Genomic DNA, 24857 nt, shown 5'->3' on the forward strand with positions numbered 1-24857 from the left:
CCACGAAAAATAAATAAAAACATTATGAAAAGAAGAAGCTCTTCTCTCGCCAGGTCAGTCAATCTGGCACAAAATGACTTTAAGATCTCTGCCTTGCTTGTGAAGGCAAGGCCCTCTCAGTGTGCCAACTCTGGAAGTCCTGTGAAACTCTCTGCCGCTTGAGATTCAGCAGCCGCATTCTGTGCCAACTTTTAAACACTGACTGAAAACCTTTCTATTCCACCAGGCCTATGCAGGCAATTAAGAGTCTTTTTCTCTCTTTGGTGATCACTTGTAGCCAAATAAGATTGTCTTCCATAAACATGGTTTTAACAATGAGTCCATAAGTGACTGTGGAGGCCAATTCTGGATCCGCATGTCCTTCCACAGGGGGGCCATTGGTTTCCAGGTGGGAGTTGATCACGGTGTGGATTTGCCAAGCGTGTCTTCCTCTTAGCACGTTTCTCCCTTGCGTCCTGAGATCGAGTATCCTCAAAGCCCATGACAGCTTTGTTAAAGGCTCTTCTTCAACTGTAGCACTCGCAGGCCAGTGTTTCCCAGTTGTCTGTGTTTATACTACATTTTTTTTAGATTTGCTTTGAGACAGTCATTAAACCTCTTATGTTGACCACCAGCATTACGCTTTCCGTTTTTAAGTTCAGAATAGAGTAATTGCTTTGGAAGACGATCACCAGGCATCCTATTTCTGTAACTAAATAAAAAGATTAGACATGCTTATGCAAGATCTTGTGGGAACTCTGATGGCCCTGTGAGATCTTGTGAGAGCATCCCAGTGCTGGTGCAGTGAGTGGGCCTTGCCTCTCTGCTCCCTGCAAGTTGCAGAGCTTAAGAGCTATTTTCATGCCAGGAAACCCAAAGTAGACCTGGTACAAAACAAGGTTTTAAGTTCTCTGCCTTGCCTGGATTTATCATGCACAACTAGTCTGCAAGAAACCCATGCAAGTTCAATGCACACACTACTGCAGTTTCTGCAGACAGTAACTCCTGTTTCTGTAATTTATGCAGGCTGCAATCCTAAACCCACTTGTTTGGAAGTAAGCGCCATTGAACTCAATGACACTTATTTCTAAGTAGATGTGTACAGGATTGCACAGCTGGTGGTCTAAAAGCACTTGAAGAAGGAGAGTGGTGAAGTCCCAACTTGCAGACATGCTTGCAATGTGAATAACAGAGGCTGTTTTTTTTATTAAAAAATATATAAAGAGAAGTTGGAATGTCACTAGCATAAGTGACCTAATGTGCAATCTTAGAATTTGTTTTTGGAGGGGTGGGAAATCGACACGCTTCTTAATCGCTTGGAGAAAATTCAAGGCAGCTTAATGATCCAAAGTGACACAATAAAAAGTTGGGCCCAGTATGATTTTAGTTTTAGAGATCTTTATCATAAAAGTGTCATTAAAATAAATGGTGTCTGTTTTGCTCAGTGCTCTCGAGATGAAATCTTAGACAATCAGACTCTTTTGAAGGGCTGGCAGACAACAGTTGAGCAAATTTAATGGGAGCTTTCCTGAAATACTGGCTTGCTTCAAATGTTGCCATTCTTTCTTTAAACATCTTAGTGAGTTCTGTCTGGAATATTTCCTTTCATGCTGCATCCTGGAGAAAGCAAGTTTCCAAGCATACCTGGCGAAGGTGGGCTCTGTTGTTTCCAGGAATCTCCCCTTAAGGGGCATCGTGCTCCCCCTACACCAAAGAAACCACCCTACAGATTTCTGCTTTTCTGCATCTGGAGAAGAAAAGTGGATTTCTTAGCTCAAATTCTTGGTATTAGGAAATGAAGAAGCATTCTCAGTGCTCATGAGTATCGGTTTATCCTTGTAGACTAAGAGAGCCACAGTGGTGTTGTGTTTAGAGGGTCAGACTAGGACCTAGAAGATACGAGGGGTTGAATCCCCACTTGGCCATGAAGCTCACTGGGTATGACCTTGGGGGCCAGTCCCTGCCTCTCAGGCTAACCTACCTCATAGGGTAGGTTACTCATACCTCATAAGGAGAATTATGCATGCCACCTTGAGCTACTTGGAGGAAAAGTGGAATATATATGTAATAAATAGGAAAGTTGGTCCTGCCTCATTTAATCCCCACAACAACCCTGTGAGGTTAGGTTAGGCTGAGAATAGGTGACTGGTAAAGGTCACCCAATGAGCTTCTGGCTCATTGCTGGCTCTCAAATTACTTTGCGACAGTTTTTAGTTTGTTTACTGGACAACCAGGAAACAAATTTTCCACATTGTTCCCAAACTAACTACATAGAGCAGTGGTTCTCAGCTGGTGGTCTGCAGACTCCAGGGAGTCCACTTAACCTACCTAGAGCAGGCATAGGCAAATTCGGCCCTCCAGATGTTTTGGGGCTACAACTCCCATGATCCCTAGCTAACAGGACCAGTGATCAGGGATGAGGAATTGTAGTCCCAAAACATCTGGAGGGCCGAGTTTGCCCATGCCTGAAGAGGGTCTGTGGCACGATTTGCATAGCAAAAACTATAACAGAAATATCAAAACTTTCAAAAGTAGGGGGTCCTATAGCTTGCCTTTTGAAAAACAGGGAGTCCACAGTACTTAGCTGATTTGGAACCATTGACACAGAGGATTTAAAATTTTATTTTCTAACAGTTGCTTCACCATACCACACACTGGGTAATGGACTACACTCAAAGCTTGCAAGAAATGCCTGCAGAGCAATATTATTTATGGAGCCTCCTTGGGGAAACACTGGGGGCCTGAAATAATTTGTAAAGAAGACTCTGGACTGCCTCGACCATCTGAAAAACAATAGCTTAATTTTAAGTGAGTGCACGAGATGGCGCCATTGAGCTTTGAGTGCCATTGAGCGCCTCCTAAGTCTGATCTGCCAGGGCTTCAGGAGTAATGGTGTTTTCTCTCTCTATCCCCCCCCCCCGCTGTTCAGGTATTACAGTTGAAGGCGTCTATCGAACTGTTGGAAGCAACATCCAGGTGCAGAAGCTCCTGAATGCCTTCTTTGGTAAGAGACAACGGTTTGTTGCCAACTGGGTTTTATTTCTGTGGAATCATGGGGATTCTGATTTGCAATATACAAAATCAAACCAAATTTCCCCATAAAACCATTAGGTTAGTTTATATGTGTTATTTTGCAATGGACCAAATTTTCTCAGTCCATTCAGGTATGGTAGGAGATATGCTCCCCTTCCCCAATTCTTGGCTCTTATGATCTTAGCAGAAGCTATACAGTTAAACACTATTTGCTGATCATATTCTGGAATATCATCTCTTAGATAACCAAGCAGAATTATTTTAGCTTTCAAGGGAATACGATATCCTATATATCAGAGCTATCAGCTTGAACGGATTTCCAGAATATTCCTGTTCGAGAACAGTTCCAAAAGATGTGTATGTAATCTGCTTTATTTGATCCACATCTCCCTAACCTGTATATTAAAATTTATAAAATCTAACTTTAACTGAGTCTACATCTCCTATATCGGACAGGCTGTGCCAAAGAATCATAGAATTGTAGAGTTAGAACAGACCTAGAGGCACATCTAGTCCAATGTGCGAATCTCAACTAAAGCATCCATGGCAGGTTGCCATCCAACCTCTGCTTAAAAATCTCCAGTGCAGGAGAGCCCACCATCTTCCGAGGGTGTCTGTTCCACTATTCCAAGCAGCTCTTACCCTTAGAAAGTTCTTCCTGATGTTTAGTTGGAATCTCCTTTCTTGTAACTTGAAGCCATTGGTTTGGATCCTAGCCTTCTGGAGCAGGAGAAAGCAAGCTTGCTCCATCTTCTATGGGACAGCCCTTTAGATATTTGAAGATGGGTATCATATCTCCTCTCAGTCTCTTTTCTTCCTGGCTAAACATACCCAACTCCCTCAATCGTTCCTCATAAAGCTTGGTTTCCAGGCCCCCTAATAATCTTGGTTGCCATCCTCTGCACATGTTCCGGCCTGTCAAGTGTCATTTTTTAAAATATCATACTTCTATTGTGCTAGCTAAAGGCCATGACACCATCCTTAACATCAGCAGACACTAAATATACTGTAAAAGCACAACCAAAACTGGCAAAAACCTTGTTACAGGGACAGTTAAAACAGAGAGGAGTTGCCTATGGATCGTATAATTTAGATCCCTGAGTCCCCTTTACAATTAATGACTAATTCAACCAAATTCATCACCCTAATCTCCCTAGCTGCCAGAGCATAGAGAGCAACTTGCTAAAATCATCAGAAACGTTCTGCAGCCACTTCTTCCTCTCTGCCATAGTTAGGTTGATTTCCTGCGCAAACAAAGGTTTCATAAATTCATTTGTTGGTTCTGCACAAAGCCGGCATTTTGTTGTAGATAATGACATATATATTCCACATACAGTGGTACCTTTGCAAGACGAAGGCCCTGCAAGACGAATTTTTCGCAAGACCAATGCGTCTTGCGATCTGATGGTGACTCGCAAGACGAATTCGTCTTGCGAAAAATTCATCTTGCGAATCGCGGTTTCCCATAGGAATGCATCAAAATTTAATTAATGTGTTCCTATGGGCAAAAAAAGAAAAGAAATTTCAATGCATTCCTATGGGAAACCGCGATTCGCAAGACGAATTCTTTGCAAAACGAATTGACTCGCAGAACAAATTAAATTCATCTTGCGAGGCATCACTTTACAGTTGCCTGCAAAATCAGAGTCTTCCTTCATAAGGGACCTTATTATATTGGCCACCCAGGGCCACTGTAAGCATTGCCTGGAAGCGAGGCGGACAGAATTGCGGTGTTTTAATAAGTGGATACTGTGGCAAACATTTGGAGGAAATAATTGACTGCAAGTCTCTCCGCACTTCATTCCAATAGAGCCTTTCCTTAAATGTCTATTGTCCCTGCTCAAAGACTCTTGCAGCTCCTGTAAGTGGCAGTGGGCGAGGCAGTGCTGGATACCACCTCCCAGCAGTTAGTATGTTCCAGTTCTTTATAACACAGTCTCTCATCTGGTAGGAGCTCAGTCTTTTCAAATCGTTTAGGCAGGCGTAATCAGCTCTAGCCCTCATTGCGGTCATGCCAAGTTCCGATCCAGCTTGTCAATACCCTACTCCAGGTGTGGTCTGACCAATATAGAATAGAGCAATACTATTACTTCCCTTGATCTGGACATTATTAACAACAACCAACCAACCAACAAACAAACAAACAAATTTATTATTTATACCCCACCTATCTGGCTGGGTTTCCCCAGCCATTCTGGGTGGCTTAATAATAATAATAATAACAACAAGAAGAAGAATTTATTATTTATTATTTATACCCCGTCCATCTGGCTGGGCTTCCCCTGCCACTCTGGGCGGCTTCCAACAAACATTAAAATACATCAAATATCACAGATTAAAAACTTCCCTAAACAACAACAACAATCTTCCAACAAAATATTAAAAATACATTAAAATATCAGTCATTAAAAACTTTCCCAAACAGGGCTGCCTTCAGATGTCTTCAGATGTCAACTAGACTTCTGTTGATGCATCCTAGAATAGCATTAGCTCTTTTTTGTTGCTGCATCACACTGTTGACTCACATTAAACTTGTGGTTTACTAAGACCCCTAGATTCTTTCACATGCCCTACTCCCAAGACAAGTATTCCCATTTTACATTTGTACAGCTGGTTATTTCTGTCTCGGGCTGTGTCTTCAAACAACCATTCTCTGCTCTGTCTGTTTTGTTTGTCTGTGAATTTTAAAGAAACCAGGGGGGAGGGGAGGTGGTTACAGCGGGAGGGAGATATTCCCTTGCTCCTTCAGCAGCCAGCCTCTCTGTCTCCTGGATCCACTCCTCTCCAGTCCCTGCTTCTGCCTCGGAATATGAACTGTTGTCTGCTGCAGCATCCCCATGCTCACCAAACCCTGTTGCCTCTTCTGCTTCTGACACCTCCTCCAAGTCTGCTCCTTCTCCCTCTGAACACTCATCATCGTCCCACCACCAATCCCCTGGCTCTGAGCCTTCTCTCCCTGGGGGTTCCCTAGCGTGTTCCCCGGGTAGTGCCTTCTAACTGCTTCTCTGCATCCAGCCAGTCCATAACACAGAGGGCCTGCCCAATAAGGATTGTAGGAAGGAGGGCTTGGCATTATATCTTCACAATGTACAGTAGTGCCTCGCTTAACGAATGCCCCACTTAACGAAATTTCCGCTTAACGAAAGGTTTTTTCTAGTGGAGGTTGCCTCGCTAGACGAATTCGTTTTACGAAAAATTCGTCTAGCAAATCGCGGTTTCCCATAGGAATGCATTGAAATTCAATTAATGCCTTCCTATGGGCAAAAATAATAATAATAATTCAATGCATTCCTATGGGATTTGCTAGACGAATTTTTCGTTATAAGAAAAGACCCGTGGAACGAATTAAATTCATCTAGCGAGGCACCACTGTACTTTGAACTTTGCTACCATGGTGGTTTAAGGATGATTTTCATACTGCTGTACTTTTCTAGTGCTTGTGCAGTGGGGTGGTGTAGCAGTTAAGAGTGTCTGACTACAACCTGGGAGAGACCATGGTTCAAATCCTCCCACTCAGCCATGAAACTCCCTGCGTATGACCCTGATGGCCAGTCATTGCCTCTCAGCCTAACCTACCTCACTGGGTTGTTGTGGTATTGAGGAAGGGGAGAGTCATGTATGACACCTTGAGCTCCTTGGAGAAAAAGGTGGGATATAAATGCAACAAACAAACAAACAAACAAACAAACAAACAAGGGGCCTTGATGCATGAGAGAATTGGGTCTTTACAGCATCTTTTCTCCCTGTTGATCTGCTAGTCAGAGGACTCTTGTAGGCTCCTGTGTTCCATTGGCATTCCCCAAGACACCACAAACTTCTTCAGCTGTAAGATGGCTCAATCATATAACCTGACCAAGATTGTAGATTTGGAAAGGGAAGAAGAGAGATTACTTTGAATTATGCCTGTCTTCACGTTTGGTCTGATTATCTGCAGAGGGATAAATGCTCAGCCTACAATCTTTGGAACAGGAAGGGATTGAAAGAGAGAAAGAATGCATTTGGTACCCTACACTTCAGTCCAAAAGGCTTCCACAGTGGCTTACACTCAAAGCAAGACTGCCCAAAGCTTATGATCTCTATATTAAACACACACACACACACACACCAAACTCAGGCATCCATTCTGAACAGTTGTTCCTATAGCCCATCTGGCACAGTTCAGGGGTAGGAGGTGCTTGGTGGAGCACCAGAAAAATGGAGAAATGCAAAAGGGAGAGTTTGGTCAAGTGCAGAATATTCGAAAAGTTGAAGTACAAATGAGGAGTTAGGGTGGGGATGCAGCTAATGGTTCACAACTGCTGTAGGTTTTGGGAGAAAGGGCAGCTGTAGATTGAGCGAGAGAGTTTATTTTCTTGAGACCAAGGGGAGAAATAAAGCTTGCAGAATGACACAAGGCTTCCCAGGCTGTTAGGAAGAAAGCAGACCATCAAACCTGATAAAGGCATGTGCACACGGAGAGCAAGTATTGACATTTCAGGAGAGGGTGAAAAAATAAACGGCCGGTGAGGCTTTTAGAGAAACTGTAGTTGAAACTGTTGGAATTCAGAGAGCAGCAAGCTTTCAGAAGTCAGAAAAATAAGATAGAGGGGCTTTAATTAAGGAAATCTGAAGGTTCTGGATGCAAGGTCAAACCTAAAAGTTCTGCAAGGAAACAATGATGTCTACCAATTTGGATGGCATTAAAGGAGGATTGGACTAATCCATGGAGGAGAGGGGCTGTTGATGTTTACTCTGCATTTGGGGCCAGCAATACTTCTGAATCCCAGCTGCTGGAAACATCAGGAGAGGAGACTGCTCTTGTGCTCGAAGTCTGCTTGGTGGTTTCCCATTCGGCCACTGTGAGAACAGGATGCTGGATTAGATAGGCCAATGGCCTGATCCGGCTGGCTCTTCTTATGCTCTTACATTCCTATATTTCAGAGCAGGAATGGCTTGCAGATAGCCCATTGGCCTGGTCCAGTAGCTGGGCTCTTCTGATGCTCTTATGGAAGCTCCAGACCCAGAGGCAGTCTATCTAGATTCCTAGGTCAGTAAGGACCATTTGGCCACAGTGAGCACAGGAACCAAGCCCGGATGGGCCGTTGGCCTGATCCAGCAGGCTCTTACACTGTGAGGAGGCCTTGGGCTTACAAAAAGTAAATCATGGTACCACTCTTTCAAGGTCTTAGTGGGGGGCTTTGCATGAAGGCTGGAGGGGACTCGGTCTGCCAACTCTTTCCCATTACATCATTGTGGAAGCCACGTGGTTGTTTGGAGTCAGGGCCAGCTGGCTGCTATGATGGTGTTAATATCGACACTTTCTAAGAAATAAATCTCCTGGCTCCCCGTCACTTTCTGAGCAGGTCCTTTTTATTGCCAATCAGCGAAGTGCCTGCTGATTCCTGTAAGAACCTTACTTCCTTGGCTGCCTTTTTGTTGTTGTTGTTGTTTCAAAACACTTGGCTGTGCTCTCCCTTGCAGTTGTTATATTGGATTCCTGCAGAGTCTTGAGTTGTACAAGGCAGGGTCACAGTCTCCGATGATTAATTGCATGGGACAAAGTGTGTTTGATGGCTGTTAATAGTCCTCCCGCCTTTCCTCTGGGCAAATAGCTCCGTGTGCTTTCTATCGAGAGACCCTGCTGGGGTTTGTTAAATGTGCTTTAGTTTGGTTGACCAGTTTGCTACTGCTACTGCTTCTGGCACCATCGATCCTACTTGACACTAACAAAACATAGAGCTGCAATGGATTAGAAATTCTAGGTGCAAATTCTAGCGTGGCCACTGTAGTCCATGCTCTGGGAACCCCGAGACTGAATTACTGCAATGCACTTTGTGAAGGACTACCCTTGGGCCTGGTTCAGAGGCTCCAGCTGGTGCAGAGCACTGCAACCAGATTGCTGGTGGGAGCTTCTGCTGAGGGCATGTGACACCACTGTTAAAACAGCTGCACTGCACTGCCCATCTATTACCGAGCCAGGTTGCATTGATTTACAAAGCCCTGAACAACCTAGGTCCAGGGTAAACTTCACCTGAACCTTATAGTATCCCAACTTAATCACTGAGATCATCTGGAGGAACATCGTTGGTTGTTTGGCAAGTTGGCGAGGCTCATTTGGTGACAGTGAGAAGCCAAGCCTTTAGCATCACGGGCCCAGTCTTGTGGAACTCTCTGCCACTGGAGATTCAGCAGGTACCTTCTGCTTCAACTTTTTAACTACCTGCTAAAAACTTCTATTCCACCAGCTGTGTGCAGTAACCAGAGTGGAGTCTCTTTAGGTGATTGGATGGTGTCTTGTATACCTCCTTCCAGCAACTCCTGGTGCCAAATGTATTGCTTTCCTTTCCTTTGGACCACATCAGGCGGTCTTGTTGTCTGGGCAGCCCAGGACCTCCATGCACACTGCACAGGCTTGCACCCCAGAAAGGTGATTTCGGTGCTGCAAATGCAGAAAAAGCAATACAGGAGGCAGCAGTTACGAGTTATAAGTTCAACCTGATTGCCATAAGGTACAAGCAGAAAGTGTGGCCTCAAATCAACACTGTCAGAACAGTCATACCTGAACTTTGTGAATAATAATAATAATAATAATAATAATTTATTATTTATACCCCGCCCATCTGGTAGATCTTTCAAGACCGGTGTTATGTGGTCTCGGCGGCCGCTCCCAGTCGCCAGTCTAGCTGCCGCATTCTGGATTAGTTGTAGTTTCCGAGTCACCTTCAAAGGTAGTCCCACGTAGAGCGCATTGCAGTAGTCCAAGCGGGAGATAACTAGAGCATGAACCACTCTGGCTAGACAGTCTGCAGGCAGGTAGGGTCTCCGCCTGCGTACCAGATGGAGCTGATAGACAGCTGCCCTGGACACAGAATTGACCTGCGCCTCCATGGACAGCTGTGAGTCCAAAATGACTCCCAGGCTGTGCACCTGGTCCTTCAGGGGCACAGTTACTCCATTCAGAACCAGGGAATCCTGCACACCTGCCCGCCTCCTGTCCCCCACGAACAGTAATTCTGTCATGTCAGAATTCAGCCTCAATCTGTTAGCCACCATCCATCCTCCAACCGCCTCCAGGCACTCACACCTTCACTGGTTCTGATTTGAAAGAGAGGTAGAGCTGGGTATCATCCGCATACTGATGAACACCCAGCCCAAACCCCCTGATGATCTCTCCCAGCGGCTGCATGTAGATGTTAAAAAGCATGGGGGAGAGGACAGAACCCTGAGGCACCCCACAAGTGAGAGCCCAGGGGTCTGAACACTCATCCCCCACCACTTTCTGAACATGGCCCAGGAGGAAGGAGCGGAACCACTGTATAACAGTGCCCCCAGCTCCCAAACCCTCTAGACGGTCCAGAAGGATGTTATAGTCGATGGTGTCAAAAGCCGCTGAGAGATCCAGCAGGACTAGGAAACAGCTCTCACCTTTGTCCCTAGCCTGCCGGAGATCATCAACCAGTGCAACCAGGGCAGTTTCAGTCCCATGATGAGGCCTGAATCCCGACTGGAAGGGATCCAAATGATCCGCTTATTCCAGGCGTGCCTGGAGTTGTTCAGCAACCACTCGCTCAATCACCATGCCCAGGAATGGAAGATTTGAGACTGGGCGATAGCTGGCCATATTAGCCGCATCTAAAGATTTTTAAAAAGCGTCTAAAGATTTTTAAAAAGCGGTTTAATGACCGCCTCTTTCAGCGGGTCTGGGAATACTCCCTCATAGAGGGAAGCATTTACCACCCCACAGAGCCCATCGCCCAGCCCTTCCCGGCTCGCTTTTATTAGCCAGGATGGGCAAGGGTCAAGGAGACAGGTGGTTGGTTTCACTCGTCCAAGCAGCCTGTCCACATCCTCGGAGGTAACAGATTGAAATTGATCCCATGAAACATGACTAGACAGGGCTCCAGCACTCTCCCGCCCTGGCCCTGCTCCCACGGTGGAGTCTACGGTGAATGTTTCTCTGATTCCATTGAACAAGCTCTACTGAGCTGACAGCATCAAACAAAGCAAGGTGGAGCTGCATCAAAGAGGCAACCTACGACAGAGGCAATCAAAGAGAGCAACAGATCTACGACTGGTTTGAGGCCGGCATAAAAGACACAGAGCCTGTTATTGCTGCAAAGCACAAGTCTTTTGTGAACCACCCTGTTGAAAGATGCTTTCTACACTGAGAAAGTGATGCCCAGCGGATTGCCAGGCGATGTGCCAATGACTACTTACTAAAGCTGCCTTGGAGCGTTCAACTCACTGCTGACAGTGACAGCACTCACCAAATATATGAAGGCTTGAAGAAAGCCTTTGGACCAACAATCAAGAAAACTATTCCCTCGTCTTGCAGGAGAGACTGAAGCCAACAACAACAAAGGCAATGAAGAATACATCCTTTCACATTGGGTTACCGGCATTTTTAAAAAACGTCTTTCCTTTTAACTTCATATGCTTCCATTGTATGTTTTTATCTATTTTTTACTGTTGTAAACTGCCCTGATATATTATTGTGACACGGTGGTATCTAAATATATTTTTATAAATATGTAAGTAAATTAATAACCCAGGGTGGTGGTAGTGGAGAGATGCACCTGTCCTTTGGAGAGCCCCTGGTAGCTCCTCTGCTCACACTTTCGAGCTGTTCTTACCCCCCCCCCCCCGTGGAAATTTGGGGGTGCCACTTTCTCCATTAAATACTGTATTGCACTTCCACAAAAATGTTGTGGTTACTTGGATCATGGTTACGGGGACCATGTGCTGGATATTCTCTGCGCTTCCCCCTTGGCCTTCTTTCAATACCAAAAAGGAATCCCATTGGGGTTGTCATTGGGAACAATAAAATGAAAATAAACTAGGAGAGCAAATTTCAAGTGGAGCACCAGTGGAAGGTGGTGTAGCACTCTGGTTTTCTCAGACTGTTGAGCCTGAAATGTCTTAATTGCTTCCTTTCACAGAACAAGTAGTTACAAACTGTGGTTTCCTGGTCTGTTTTCTAAACCTTTTTATTTATTTTTTTGCCTCTTCTCTTTTCCTCCCTCCAGACTCAAAGTGCCCAGGAGATGTGGACTTCCAAAATAGTGACTGGGACATCAAGACAATTACAAGCTCCTTGAAGTTCTACCTCAGGTAAGTTCTTCTGTCTCAGTTTCTGCTTTCTAAATCTCTGACCTTTATCTAGCTAATCTGCACAGAGTGGGTGGACAGAGGGCGTGGAGCTGGTTAAAAACAGCTTTCCTGCGTTTCACTGCACTTGTCTTTTCCTGTGAGCACTGCCTTAGACCGCTGCTCCATTTGCCCAATTCTGTCCACTCAAGGTGTCTGTGGAAATCTTTCCCAGCTGTGCTCACCTGATGCTGAGGAAGTGACCGAGGTCCTTCTGCATGCAAAACAGGAGCTCTTCCTCTGAGCTGTGTCCTTGTCCACGAAACAAGGAAACTTCAACTCATATCGCCAGGTCCTTGGACTATAGACTGGTCTTGATGGAATTTATTGAGATTTTTTAAAACAACAACAACATACAAATTGTTGCAGATTGAGTAGAGCACAGCTGTGCCTTCCTATTTCCTATGGAACTTATGCATTGCACTCTCTCTTTCTTCCTCTCCACCACAGGAATCTCTCTGAACCTGTCATGACGTATAAGCTTCACAAAGAATTGGTCTTAGCTGCCAGTAAGTGCCTGGGAGCAGGGTGGTGGTGAGCTGCTATTAAGAGTAGTTTTCTGGAGGGTGTGAGCTCCTTTGCTCGATGAGGACAAGGTTCTATTCCCTGGAATGTTAGATCTGTGCTAAGCGCCTTGGAACAACCCCTTTCTCATATTCTGTAAAGGAGGTGATAGCACATAGAAAACAGATACATGTGCCTCCTCTCCTCATACAAACCAAGGCAGGTCCTACTACTTACCTTCCTCCTCCTCCCAACTGCCCCCCTTTTCTTTTTTGTATTGTGTATGCCTACTAAGGAAGATAATAATGCAATCAAATTTGAAACGGTAACAATTCATTGCACGTGTATCCAAAATCGGATTAAAACTATTGAGTTTAATTCATCAAGATTGATGGACTTGATCCTGTGTTACCTGCTTTTCAAAGTCTTATAGCCTCCGGTGCTTCCCCTGCTACCCCCTTGCCCCTTGCAGTACTACCCACTTTGGGAACCACTGATCTAGGGCAAGAACAGCAAATCTCACTTGAGGATGTCATGGCCAATGTTTCCCCTCCTTTTTAATTGATTGTTCCATGGACAATCAAAGCAGCACGGTTAATTAACTCTGAAATCTTTCAGTTAGGTCGACAGTCCAAATTTGCACAGTATTGTATTGCTGGGGCCCAGATAACAGTCTAATTAAATAAGTGGATAAATCAAGAATCTGGTCATCTTGATTGAACTCCTGCTGGCTGTAATGAGTTCCCTGGTGCTTCCCGTTTTTGACATCCAGGCTCCTCTCCCTGTTTCTCTGTGAGTGGTTGCGGGTTTGCAAGCTAGCTTGAAGTATAGGCTTTCTTAAGCAAGTGCAAGAGAGCATCCACAACTTACCTTCTCGCATCCTATCCCACAGGTTGAATTAATACAATTTATCGTTGCTTGGTCAGTAAAACGTGTGTAAAATAACATAGCGATCATTAAAAATGATTGCCAAGTACTTGCAAAGTAATATTAATATTTGTTAATAAATTAATTATCATAACCTGACATTTGCAGAAGGTAAAATTAAAATTCCTTGATTTTTCTGAAAGCAGTTTATGTGCTTCTTTATTAAACGTAGACTTAACAAGCTAAATGTTATCCGATTAATAGCAGGTTGTAATCCCTCACACTCAAGAACATATTTTAAAGACCCCTCACTGAAGAAATTTGCGAAAATTAAGCTTCACACTGTACTATCTCAGGGTCAATCTCTATCATTGGGGTCACAAGAGCCCAGCTGATCTGGAGTAGAGGTGTAATGCAGCACAGACTTGCCACAGGTGGTAAAAGGTTGCATTCTGTGCTGAGCTGGGGCAAGTGGAGATCAATGGCCTGGAGCTCTGGGCTTGATTGAAGGACAGGGAGAAGTCTAGCCAAGGAGAATCTGCACACACACACCCCCAGTTGACATTTGAGTCCCATGCTGCCGTACAGACAAAATAGCATGGAATAATAGAATTGTAGAGTTGGAAGGGACCCAAAGTCCAACCCCCTGCAATGCAAGAATCTCAGTTAGATCATACATGACAGCTTAAAAACCTCCACTACCTCTCACGGGAGTTTGTTCCACTGTGGAAATGTGGCTTTGGAAAGGAATCACGAGGGTCATCCAGTACAGCCCCTGGAGGTGCCGGAATCACAGCTAAAGAATCTCTGGCAGGTGGCCATCCAACCTCTGCTTAAAAACCTCCAAGGAAGGAGAGTCCACCACCTTCCAAGGGAGACCATTCCACCCTCGAAACGGCTCTCAGAAAATCAGAACCAGAAAGTTCTCCCTGATGTTTAGTCAAAATTTCCATTTGAATTCATTGTTTTGGATCCAGCCTTCTGGAGCAGCACAAGATAAGCTTGCTCCATCTTCCATGAGACAGCCCTTCAGATATTTGAAGATGGTTCTCATCTTACGCCTCAGTCTCTTCCAGGCTAAACAGACAAGCAGGGGGAAACTGTATTGAAAACTTACCCGGGCCATCAACAATTCCCTCTTTTTGCTGTCTCTGACTTCTCTGTTCTTCCCAGTTCTTTTTCAGATGCTATGAGCTGTGTCTAAATAAGAAACTGCCTGTGTTTTGAGTTCCACTTATTTCTGCACGAAATCCTCCCTGCCCTCAGCAAGATTTTAGCAGAATCGTATTGTGCCACTGATTTTCATCGCAGCCAAGAGTAACTGTTGCTTGGTGCTGTTAATATTTATTATTATTTAATCCAATTTATATACTACTTGGGTTCCGTCGCCCTAAACGCACCTCCAAGCAGTTTACAAAAAAGATAAAACAGTAAAATTACCAATAAGAAAATTTCAACAGGTAAAGGTAAAAAAATAATAAATTCAACAACAATAATTTAAGGCTTCCCAAAATGTGAAAAGATTAAAAACAGTTTAGAATTCACTCCAGATTTGTAAACATCTAGGTAGAGTTGCCAAAATAAAAATGTTTTAACAGGTGGCACCTGCCTGATGTCGGTAGGTGCTGCCAGGCTAAAAGATTGAGTTAGTGCACATGCGTTTTGTTTTGAAAGCAGCAACCCTGGGGGAGCCAATGTAACTCCACCAATTGACACGTCCTGCTTAAACACACCCACCAGCTGCTGTTTGCACCAGAAGCGAAGCCTCTGTGTATTTACGTCAAACTGAAAATCTTATTTTTTCCCCTCCTTCCTAGAGTCTGAGAACCTGGATTATAGGCTGGGGGCGATCCATTCCCTTGTCTATAAACTCCCTGACAAAAACCGAGAGATGCTAGAAATGATCATCAGGCACCTGGTCCAGTAAGTTGGCGTTTCTATGCAAGATTCCTACTGTAAAGCAGGGGGGTTGGCAGCTGCTCAACTGTGCCCTGAGCCTGATTCCAGAAACTCCTTGCTCCAGCAAGAGTGATCTATACAAGGGGGTGGGGAGAGAGAAGGAAGGGGTTGGACACAGTACTATTATTATTATTATTATTATTATTATTATTATTATTATTATTATTATTAGTCTCTGGGCACACCCACTGCTGGCATTAGGCCCCATCCACAGTTGACATGTGATTCTGTCAGAGTCGCCTTCCACAGAAGGGTTGCTTGTCAGGATTTTGCCTTCATGGTGTGTATGTGTGGTGCAGCAGAATGTGGATTGAACTATAGACCCAATGGAGTCTTGGCTGTTGGTGATGGCCTAACACATCCTCTCTCTGCTTCGGGGTAGCCCATGATGGGTACATAATGCCAGCTTGCCCCGACTGCCCTGGTTACCAATTAGTTTCCAGTTCAGAGTGCTGGGTTTAAACGGCTCAGGACCCCAATACCCCAGTGACTGCCTCTCTCCATATGAACTGACCCAAACCCTGGAGTCACCATCTGAGGCCCTCCTTCACGTTCCTGTTCTGGAGCGTGGCAACACGAGAACAGGGCCTTTTCAGTGGCGGCTCCCCACTTGTGGGATTCTCTCCCCAGGGAGACTGCTGGTGGCAGCAGACTTTTGTCAGGCCTCTGGCTTTTGGTTATCTGTGGCCCTTTTGTGCAGGTGTGTTTGCGTTTCAATCTAGTTTTTAAAAATGTGTAGATGTTTTAGATTTTGTTTTTCATGAATGCGGTATTTATTTATTGTTTACTTATGTAAAATAAAGAACCAGTAAGTTTAATAAATAATAATATTCTAGAAAAGGGAGGCTATTGCAGTTCTGGTACTGCAAGGAGGATGTGTGACAACAAGCCTTGACTTTCAGAGCAGGAGGGTTTTATTGTTTCCAGATCTCAGGAAAATCAGTTTTAGAAATGTGATTTTTCTTCTTCTCCAACAAAGCACCACTCAAATGCTTGTCAGAGGAAAATATGCCTGGTTTTGGCAATTTGAAATTTCATTGTCCAATTGCTGGGTGTGATGTAGATGATAATCTCCAGCCATCTCCTCTTTCTGGTTGCAGTCTTCTGGCATAGATTTTGTTGCAGGCTTCATCGACCCCAATTTTTTTTTTTTAAGGTTTTAAAAATCTTTATTTCAATTCTTTAAAACATTACAAATTATAACAGAAGCAAACACAACAAAAGAAAAGGATTTACAAAATATTTAATAGAGAGAGGAAAAAAAGAAATATGTAAAAATACCAAAAGCCAAAAAAATATTCAAAATGAAATTTCATCTAAGCTTGTGCTCAACATAATATATATCAAATGATATATACAAAAGGAAATTTAAATAAAAACAAGATGAAATCCAAATATCTAAATATAGAATTTCGCAACGAAAACAGAAAAAAGGAAAAAGGAAATTAAAAGAAAAGAAAATACTTCTGATTGTTCACATATCGTTTCCTCTGATTTTTACCTCTCTTAACTCACTTTCTTAAATTCCTTTATTTAAGCCACCTACCACAGGTGTATTATCTTTCTTTTTTAAACTAGCAAATACCTCTCCTTATACATTACTTAATCTAAGCAAATCACCAAATCCGTTTAATGCCAAAGATTTCTTGAAATCCTCCTTCTCCTTCCATATTTTATTGGTTTTGTTAAGACTTACAAACATGGCAAAAAGAAAGAAAACAAAGACTGAAAAATAATAAAGCAGTGGTTCCCAAACCTTTTCACGCCCCCTTGGTTCCATAAAGTCACCCCAAATGCCCCCCACACTATAAAAAGCATCATTAAAAATAGTGATTTGCATAACCCACTAAGGAAGATGATGATGATGATGATAATAATAATAATAATAATAATAATAATAATAATAATAATAATATGATACGAAGAAGAAGAGGAAGAGGAGTAAGAATTGATTGCACATTTATTCAAAACTCAATGAATACTATTTAGATAAATTAATTCAGCACAAAATGGATGAACTTGATCCAGTGATAGCAACTTCTCAAAGTCTGATAGTCATTCATACCTCCAGCACCCCTGCTGCCCCCTAGTGCAGCACATGGTGAGCACTAAAGACACAGCCAGCTCATGGTGCTGAAAAGGGGGACAATGAAACACGCTGAGAGAACCCACTGCACGCAAGGGAGAGAGCGCTCCCCACGAGGCAGGCGGGGTGGGTGGATCCAAGGCCGGATGTGGAGATGGCGGAGTGGGAAACAGTGGCGGTCAGGAGGCGTTGCACTCAGGCGGCTCAGGTGGCAGGCAGCACCGCCGCCAGGGTCCATCGCGGCTCAGTCACTGCCCCTCCAGGTCTTCCGCTCGCCACCTGCCTCATGGGGAGCGCACTCTCCACTGCGCACGGTGGGTTCTCTCAGTGTGTCTCCTTGTCCCCCTTTATGGTGCAAAAGAGGCATGTTCATCTATGGCGGTGGATCTCATAGTGGAGGGATCAGCCTTGTGGGGTGGGGGGATTACCTAGGGGAGCTCTAAGACCCAAGGAGGTGGCAGGGGCGGGCACTGTAGGTGGACTTCGAAAACCCGGCATCGCTGGATCAAGTCTATCAACCTTTTGTAGAATTAATTAAGCTAAATCATTTTAATTGGGTTTTGCAATTACTCACTAATGTTTTGAATTTTATTGGGCAGGCAATTCTGCTATGATGCTTTTCATAGGGTAAGGTGCACTGGGGATGAGTTTCTGGAACACAGGGTCCCAGCGCCCTCAAAAAAGTTTGGGAGCCACAGAGCTATGATTTACCTGTGACATGTTCCCCACATGGGTTTGTCATTGCTGGCATGTGGGTTATTTTTTTTTGCCTCTCCCTTTCTCTTTTGCAAATTTATTAAACCACAGCCTCAAGCTAGTTTATGACCAAACCCATTAACATTTGCTTAAAGCATTGGCTTGAACTTTAAAGAAGCAATCAAAATTTCCAACATTACACAAAAGTATCAAAACTGCCAAAGCAAAAGTGCTTGTGTAAAGAAAAGAGAATTAATAACAGGCGGGAGCACAGCAGAAGACACCCACGTATACATCTGAAGGATGTCAAATCTACTTTTTTGCCACCTTTCTGAAGTGCACATGAAATGTCTCCAAGCTTCATTTTTAGAGTTTGCAAGAGTATGTTCCCCACTGTCAGAGCCAGTATGCCTCTGAATACCAATTACTGGGAATTGCTTTTGGGCAGAATGCTGCTGTGGTCGGACATCAGGTTGGATGTTCCCAATGTGGAAACAGGATGCTGGACTAGGTGGGCCATTGGCCTAATCCAGCAGGCTCTTCTTCCGTTTTAATGCAGTAATTTAACCCCCCTCCATTGATACCCCATCACACAAAATGAGCAGGAGAGGCTCATTCGATAACAATGGGCATCATTGGGCCAGCGCAGTGGAACACTGTGACTACTAGAGACTTCAGTGGGTACCTTCTGTGCCAACTTTTAAAAGCCTGCTGAAAACATTCTGCCAGGTGTATGCAGGCAATAAAGAGGGCATCCTTCCACAATAGTTTACTGGTGTTTGGTTTTAACTTTTTTAATGCTTTTACTGTATGCTTTTTATGTTTTTATTACTGTAAATTGCTTTAATATATTTCTATTAATGAATAATAATGCAGAAGAATCTCATGTTGCTTCACCATGGGGTGGTGTTGTTTGTTTGTTTGTTTGCTTGCTTGCTTGCTTGAATATCTATAAACTGCTAAATCACAAAATACTGTAGAGCGTTAAAAAGATAAAGACCAAACAATAATGTCTTGAAAGAATAAAAACAAGTTTAAAGCAAAAATAAATTTAAAACAGGCATCAATAGCCCATTGTGGGGGATGTCCTCTTAATTGCCTGCATAGGTCTGGCAGAACAGAAAAGTTTTCAGCGGGTGTTTTAAACGTTAGCGCAAAGGGGCCTGCTGAATCTCCAGCGGCAGCGAGTTGACAGGACTGGGCAGCTGACCATAAAGGCTTGGTTTCCTTTCCTTTTCAAATGAACCCTGCCAACTCAGGGAATGACCAGCAACATTCTTGCAGGTTATCTCAGCTTTTGAGTTGGGATATTATAAGTACTCAGGCGAGGTCCCTAAGGTCGTTCAGGGCTTGTAAATTAATGCAAGGAATTTAAGCCTGGCTTGGCAGCCAGCACACCCTTGGCCAGAAGCTCCCACAAACAATCTGGCTCACTGGTGGGGGAAGTGGGGTGCAGGGAGCATATTGCACTGGGTGGTGGGAGAGGCGGGTGACGGGGTCCCCACTGGCTGAACGGAGGAGGAAAGCAGGGAGCAGCTAAGATGGCAAGCATGAGGAAGGCTCCGCGGTAGTTTTATTGCTTGGTTAAAGGGCTGGAGTGGGGGGGGAAGGGGGTGTCATGTAGGCTGGCGGGAAGGGAGAGCGAGGAGGCGGAAAGGCTCTCCCTGAGGAAGTCGTGCATGAGCAACCCATGACCTGCTTTGTTGTCTGCTATTTAGTTCATTAGGGCCTTGATGGTGTTCTGGGGATCTGAGGGGGCGGCAGAGCAGCCCATCATGTCTGGGGCTGGGGGGAGGCAGGAAGAGGGCAGGAGGAGATCCCGGCCTTTCTCCCGGACCCCCAGTGTGGTGGTTCCGCCACTCCTCTCTAAACACGTGCCAAGGGTTTGGTAGATTACAGTAGCAATCTTTGCCCCAGAGAGAAGGCAAATGGAAAAGTAATATATAAGTAATAATAATCACAAACTGTAGCATGGGTGGCGCTGTGGGTTAAACCACAGAGCCTAGGGCTTGCCAATCAGAAGGTCAGCGGTTCGAATCCCCGTGACGGGGTGAGCTCCTGTTGCCCGGTCCCAGCTCCTGCCAACCTAGCAGTTCGAAAGCACGTCAAAGTGCAAGTAGATAAATAGGTACCGCTCTGGTGGGAAGGTAAACGGTTTTTCCATGTGCTGCTCTGGTTTGCCAGAAGCGGCTTAGTCATGCTGGCCACATGACCCGGACGCTGTACGCCAGCTCCCTCTGCCAATAACGTGAGATGAGCGCCACAACCCCAGAGTTGGTCATGACTGGACCTAATGGTCAGGGGTCCCTTTACCTTTACCTTTAGCATGAGTAGGGGGTGCCTGTTGCCATGATTATTATGGTGGATTTGTAGAAGTCTGAGTTTGCTCGAAGGGAGTCTGCCTTCGTGTGCACAGCAAGTGTTCTGGAACTGAGGCTATGAGTGTTTGTACTTCCATCTCCAGCAATCCCCTCAAGGAGTCTCAGCCCTGGCTGAAGTTCTCCAAGACCTGGGGATACTGAGAGGGGGAACTATTAGTGTGTTTTTATGGGTTTGTCATAGTTTTCTAAAATGTATAGTACGATAGCATATATATTCTTGTGTTCGGTGAGTTGTATGAGATCCTGCCCCGTGCAGTACAAGTCAGCATGTCAGATGCTGCTGCTATTCATAATGTTTATTTTATAAGTACTTGAGCTCTCCTATTCCAGCCTGGGGTGGCAATACAAGCAAAGCAAAGAGGTGGAGTCTGGGAATCAAGTTCCTTCCTGCCCCTTCATTAGCAGGGGGGCGGGGACAGAAGGGAAAGACTCTCATAGCGGAGGGGAGGGCTGCGGCAAGCCAGCAGAGTTTCCAGATGAGGAACAGCAAGAGGGACGGCAAACTCAGTGACCGCCCCAGGTGGCAAAAGCCCTAGCTATGCCACTCATCTGGCTGCAGTACCCTGCCCCAGCTGCATCTTCCGAACCAGGCCCAAGGGCAGCCCCACATAGAGCACATTGCAGCAGTCCAGCTTTGAGGTTACTAATGCACGACATACAGTGGTCAGGCTCCCCCTGTCCACAAACAGCTGTAGTTGGGAAACCAAGCCTTGCAGTTCATGGAATTTCGGATCCAGAATCCCCGATCAGATGCTCCTCTCATTTCCACCCTAATTTTCTTGCTTTCTTTTTCCTCTCCTGACAGTGTGTGCGAACACAGCCGGGAGAACCTGATGTCTCCATCTAACATGGGGGTCATATTCGGCCCCACACTCATGCGAGCCCAGGAGGATACCGTCGCTGCGATGATGAACATCAAGTTTCAGAACATTGTGGTGGAGATCCTCATTGAGCATTTCCACAAGGTATGGCAGAGCCAACAATACACCGATTTCTGATCCGCCCCCCCCCCCCAGCAAAGAGCCTCACTTGAGTTAAGATTGAGGTGCTTATCCCTTGCAAAGCATTTTACAAGGGCTAGGTTGCTTTTCATCAAGGATGATTAAGGCTGCAACCCTGCCCTGTTGATTTCACCGGACTTGCTTCTGAGTAGACAGGCACGGAGATTGTGCTACATACCCGTGGTGGTTGTGGGAGGGGAAGAGTGGCAATTTAAGTCTATTCTGCTGCCATATATTTTCTAAACAATTATGCATAGGAAGAAACCAGCTAAATAGAGCTCTTAATGTGCTTCACGTTACACAATGAATGTTTATTTTGTGGAAGGCGTGTGGGTGTGTTTGTGTGTGAGAAAGTAAATAAAAGGCAAACACAAAGTCCTGAACTTTCCAGAAAGAAGGGTTTGTGGTCGATTGGGTAGATAAATTTTAATTTTCATGCTTTCTAAAGGAAGCATCATTTCTCGTTTGTGGAAGATGCATATTCATCATTTGAGAACTGAGTAAACAGCAGAGATCTGGTGGTGAAATACTGCAGTGGAAGATTTCCCAGGTGGGCCACACTTGGACGATCTGCCTAGCAATTCTAGGGATGGGGTTTATCGGAGATAAAGAGGGTTCCAGTTGCTGTAAGCCACAGGAGGAGGAGAGTGATCTTTTGTGCTCGAATCCTGCTTACTGGTTTCCCACTGGGGCACTGAGCACAGGATGTTGGACTAGATGGGCCATTGCGTCTGATCCAGCTGGCTCTTCTTATGTTCTCATGGGATTCCATCACCTGACGCCACATTAGCAAAGCAATAAAGCAGTGTAATATCTGACCAATGGAGCCTTCTCTATAATGCTTAAGGAGATTACCACAAGCACCACAGCTTTTTTATTGACCTGGAAAAGTGGCCTTTAATTAAAAATCCAGTTTAAATAATCCAACTCCCTCCCTCCACCCCCCCAAAAGGATAAACATTTTTTTAAAAGCCCTGTTTAAAATTAAATATTCATGCAGACATCTTAGACCTGCACTTAAGCTCTCCGGAAACATCTCACAAGCCAGGAGACCAACAGCTGGTCGCTGCTCCATTTCCCTTTCTGTTGCTGGGAGTCCTCCTTGAAAGAAACTGGAGCAAAGGAGTCTGGAAACAAAACTGTGGTTTGGAGAGACTTCTGGTGCATTTTGAATTTTATTTAAAAAATTAGAGACTTCAAAATGCCGGGTGTTGAATCATAAACTGGAGAGCACCTTGAAGCCACTCCAAGTCTTCTTCCCCAGTCTGGATTCAGTACATGCAAAGCCTAGAACACAACCTGGCTCTCTTAAGTAATTGTTCCACTGTCAAACCACTCTTACCATCAATAAATTTATCCTTTCCTCTACCTGTCCCTGTGCTGTGTAGTGGTTAGAGTGTTGGACTAGGACCTGGGAGAGACCAGGGTTCAAATCCCCACTCGGACATGAAGCTCACAGGGGGTGGCACAGCCTCTTAGTTTAACCTACTTCCCAGGGTCATTGTAGGGATTAACTGAGGAGGGGGTGAACCATGTATGCCACCTTGAACTCCTTAGACTAAAAGGTGAGATATAAATACCATAAATGAATAAATTTCTCAGCCCTCAAAGTTTTAACCACCATTTCAAGCCTCCTCCCCAAAACTTTCTAGCCAGCGGGGTGTGGGAGGTGGGGGGATGAGGGGAACCATATAAAACGAGCCCTTTTTCTAATCTCTGGAATGGTGTCTTTTAATTAAAAGTAAGATGTCTTCTTTCCTGGCCTTTAATTTCTGCAGCGATAAGGTTAAGCTAGTAACGTTTTATTAGGTTTGAGTCTTAAAATGGGTTGGGTGGGTGTGGAGTGGAAATGTTTCCGTGCGCACATAGGCAAACACTTCAAATGAGTTTTCAATCAGGCATGATATATTATTTATGTGGTGAATTGTGAAGTCTCAAAGGACAGCGGAATTGTTCACTGGGTTGGTGTGTTGTAATTACTGCTTTGACAGCTTTAAACTTGAGTGCTACAGCTAAATTAAAAACTCGATCCCCCTGGAAACAAGTCTTGGCGTTACACAAACCCTGCTCTGCAAACTTGAGAGATTAGGTCAATACCACCTGCGCATATGAAAAAATTTAATGTGCTTTTTCTGCCTCGTTACATAGTGTGAACCTAGCTGGGGGTAGGAACAGCTTCTTGGAGAGGCTTGTGATTGTGGCTTTTAAACTGAGAACTATAGTGCTCCGAAATATGGTATGCTCACTGCAGAGAATATACAGTCCCGGGTACAAACAAGAATTAAGAACTGCATAATTCTATAAACTTCGGTCATGTCTCCTCTTACTTGTCTTTTCTCTCAACTAAAAAGTCACAAAGCTCCAGACTTTTTTTTCTTTTGGAAGAGGGGGGAGAGGAGGAGGCATGGGTAATCCCAAATGAGCTCCCCTAATCCTCCAGCAAGGTGAGGAAGTGTTCCAGTTGGGCAAAAATGTTCTTTTTCTTGATCATGCAATGAAAAGAGAGGTGCTCTCTTTCGCAGAAGAGTTTGAAAACACTAAGCCGGTAGTTTCCGAACTGTGCTTGTGTTAAAGCCACAGTCCCCTGCTTCAGATGCAACAGGAAACTGTACCTTGATGCTGTAGCATCAAGCCTATTGTTACTTGTTAAGCCAGAGGATCAGGACAGAAGTGCAGGTCCTGGACACTCTCTGCTTGTTACAGAGGCTTTGACACTGTGCAGTAAACCAGGGTACCGCGTTTCAGACGTAACAGGAAAGTGTGGTTGAAAGAGAGCAAGATGAAAGTGCCATTGAGGGGAATGAAGGAGAGGCATGCAGAATGAATGTCCAATTAATTTGTTGTTGTTGTTGTTGTTGTTGTTGTTGTTGTTGTTGTTGTTTAGTCGCTTAGTCGTGCCCGAATCTTCGTGACCCCATGGACCATAGCACGCCAGGCACTCCTGTCTTCCACTGCCTCCCGCAGTTTGGTCAAACTCATGTTCATAGCTTTGAGAACACTGTCCAACCATCTCATCCTCTGTTGTCCCCTTCTCCTTGTGCCCTCCATCTTTCCCAACATCAGGGTCTTTTCCAGGGAGTCTTCTCTTCTCATGAGGTGGCCAAAGTATTGGAGCCTTGCCGAAGGATTGATGCTTTTGAATTATGGTGCTGGAGGAGACTCTTGAGCAGGCATCCCCAAACTTCGGCCCTCCAGATGTTTTGGCCCACAACTCCTATGATCCCT

At 44.7% G+C, this 24857-nt stretch overlaps 1 protein-coding gene across 3 annotated transcripts in view; it reads left to right on the forward strand.

Moving 5' to 3' along the window:
• Window positions 1-24857, forward strand: part of OPHN1 (oligophrenin 1) — a 124590-nt gene that overhangs the window by 68234 nt on the left and 31499 nt on the right. For all 3 annotated transcript variants that reach the window (XM_035113211.3, XM_088664700.1, XM_088664701.1), the window contains 5 exons: window positions 2909-2983; window positions 12018-12102; window positions 12589-12647; window positions 15327-15432; window positions 21437-21596. In XM_035113211.3, the coding sequence (XP_034969102.2) occupies window positions 2909-2983; window positions 12018-12102; window positions 12589-12647; window positions 15327-15432; window positions 21437-21596 (485 nt within the window). The remainder of the gene's footprint in view (window positions 1-2908; window positions 2984-12017; window positions 12103-12588; window positions 12648-15326; window positions 15433-21436; window positions 21597-24857) is intronic.

The sequence above is a fragment of the Zootoca vivipara genome, chromosome Z2 (assembly GCF_965207765.1).
Source record: "Zootoca vivipara chromosome Z2, rZooViv2.hap1.1, whole genome shotgun sequence".
NCBI classification, from domain to species: domain Eukaryota; kingdom Metazoa; phylum Chordata; class Lepidosauria; order Squamata; family Lacertidae; genus Zootoca; species Zootoca vivipara.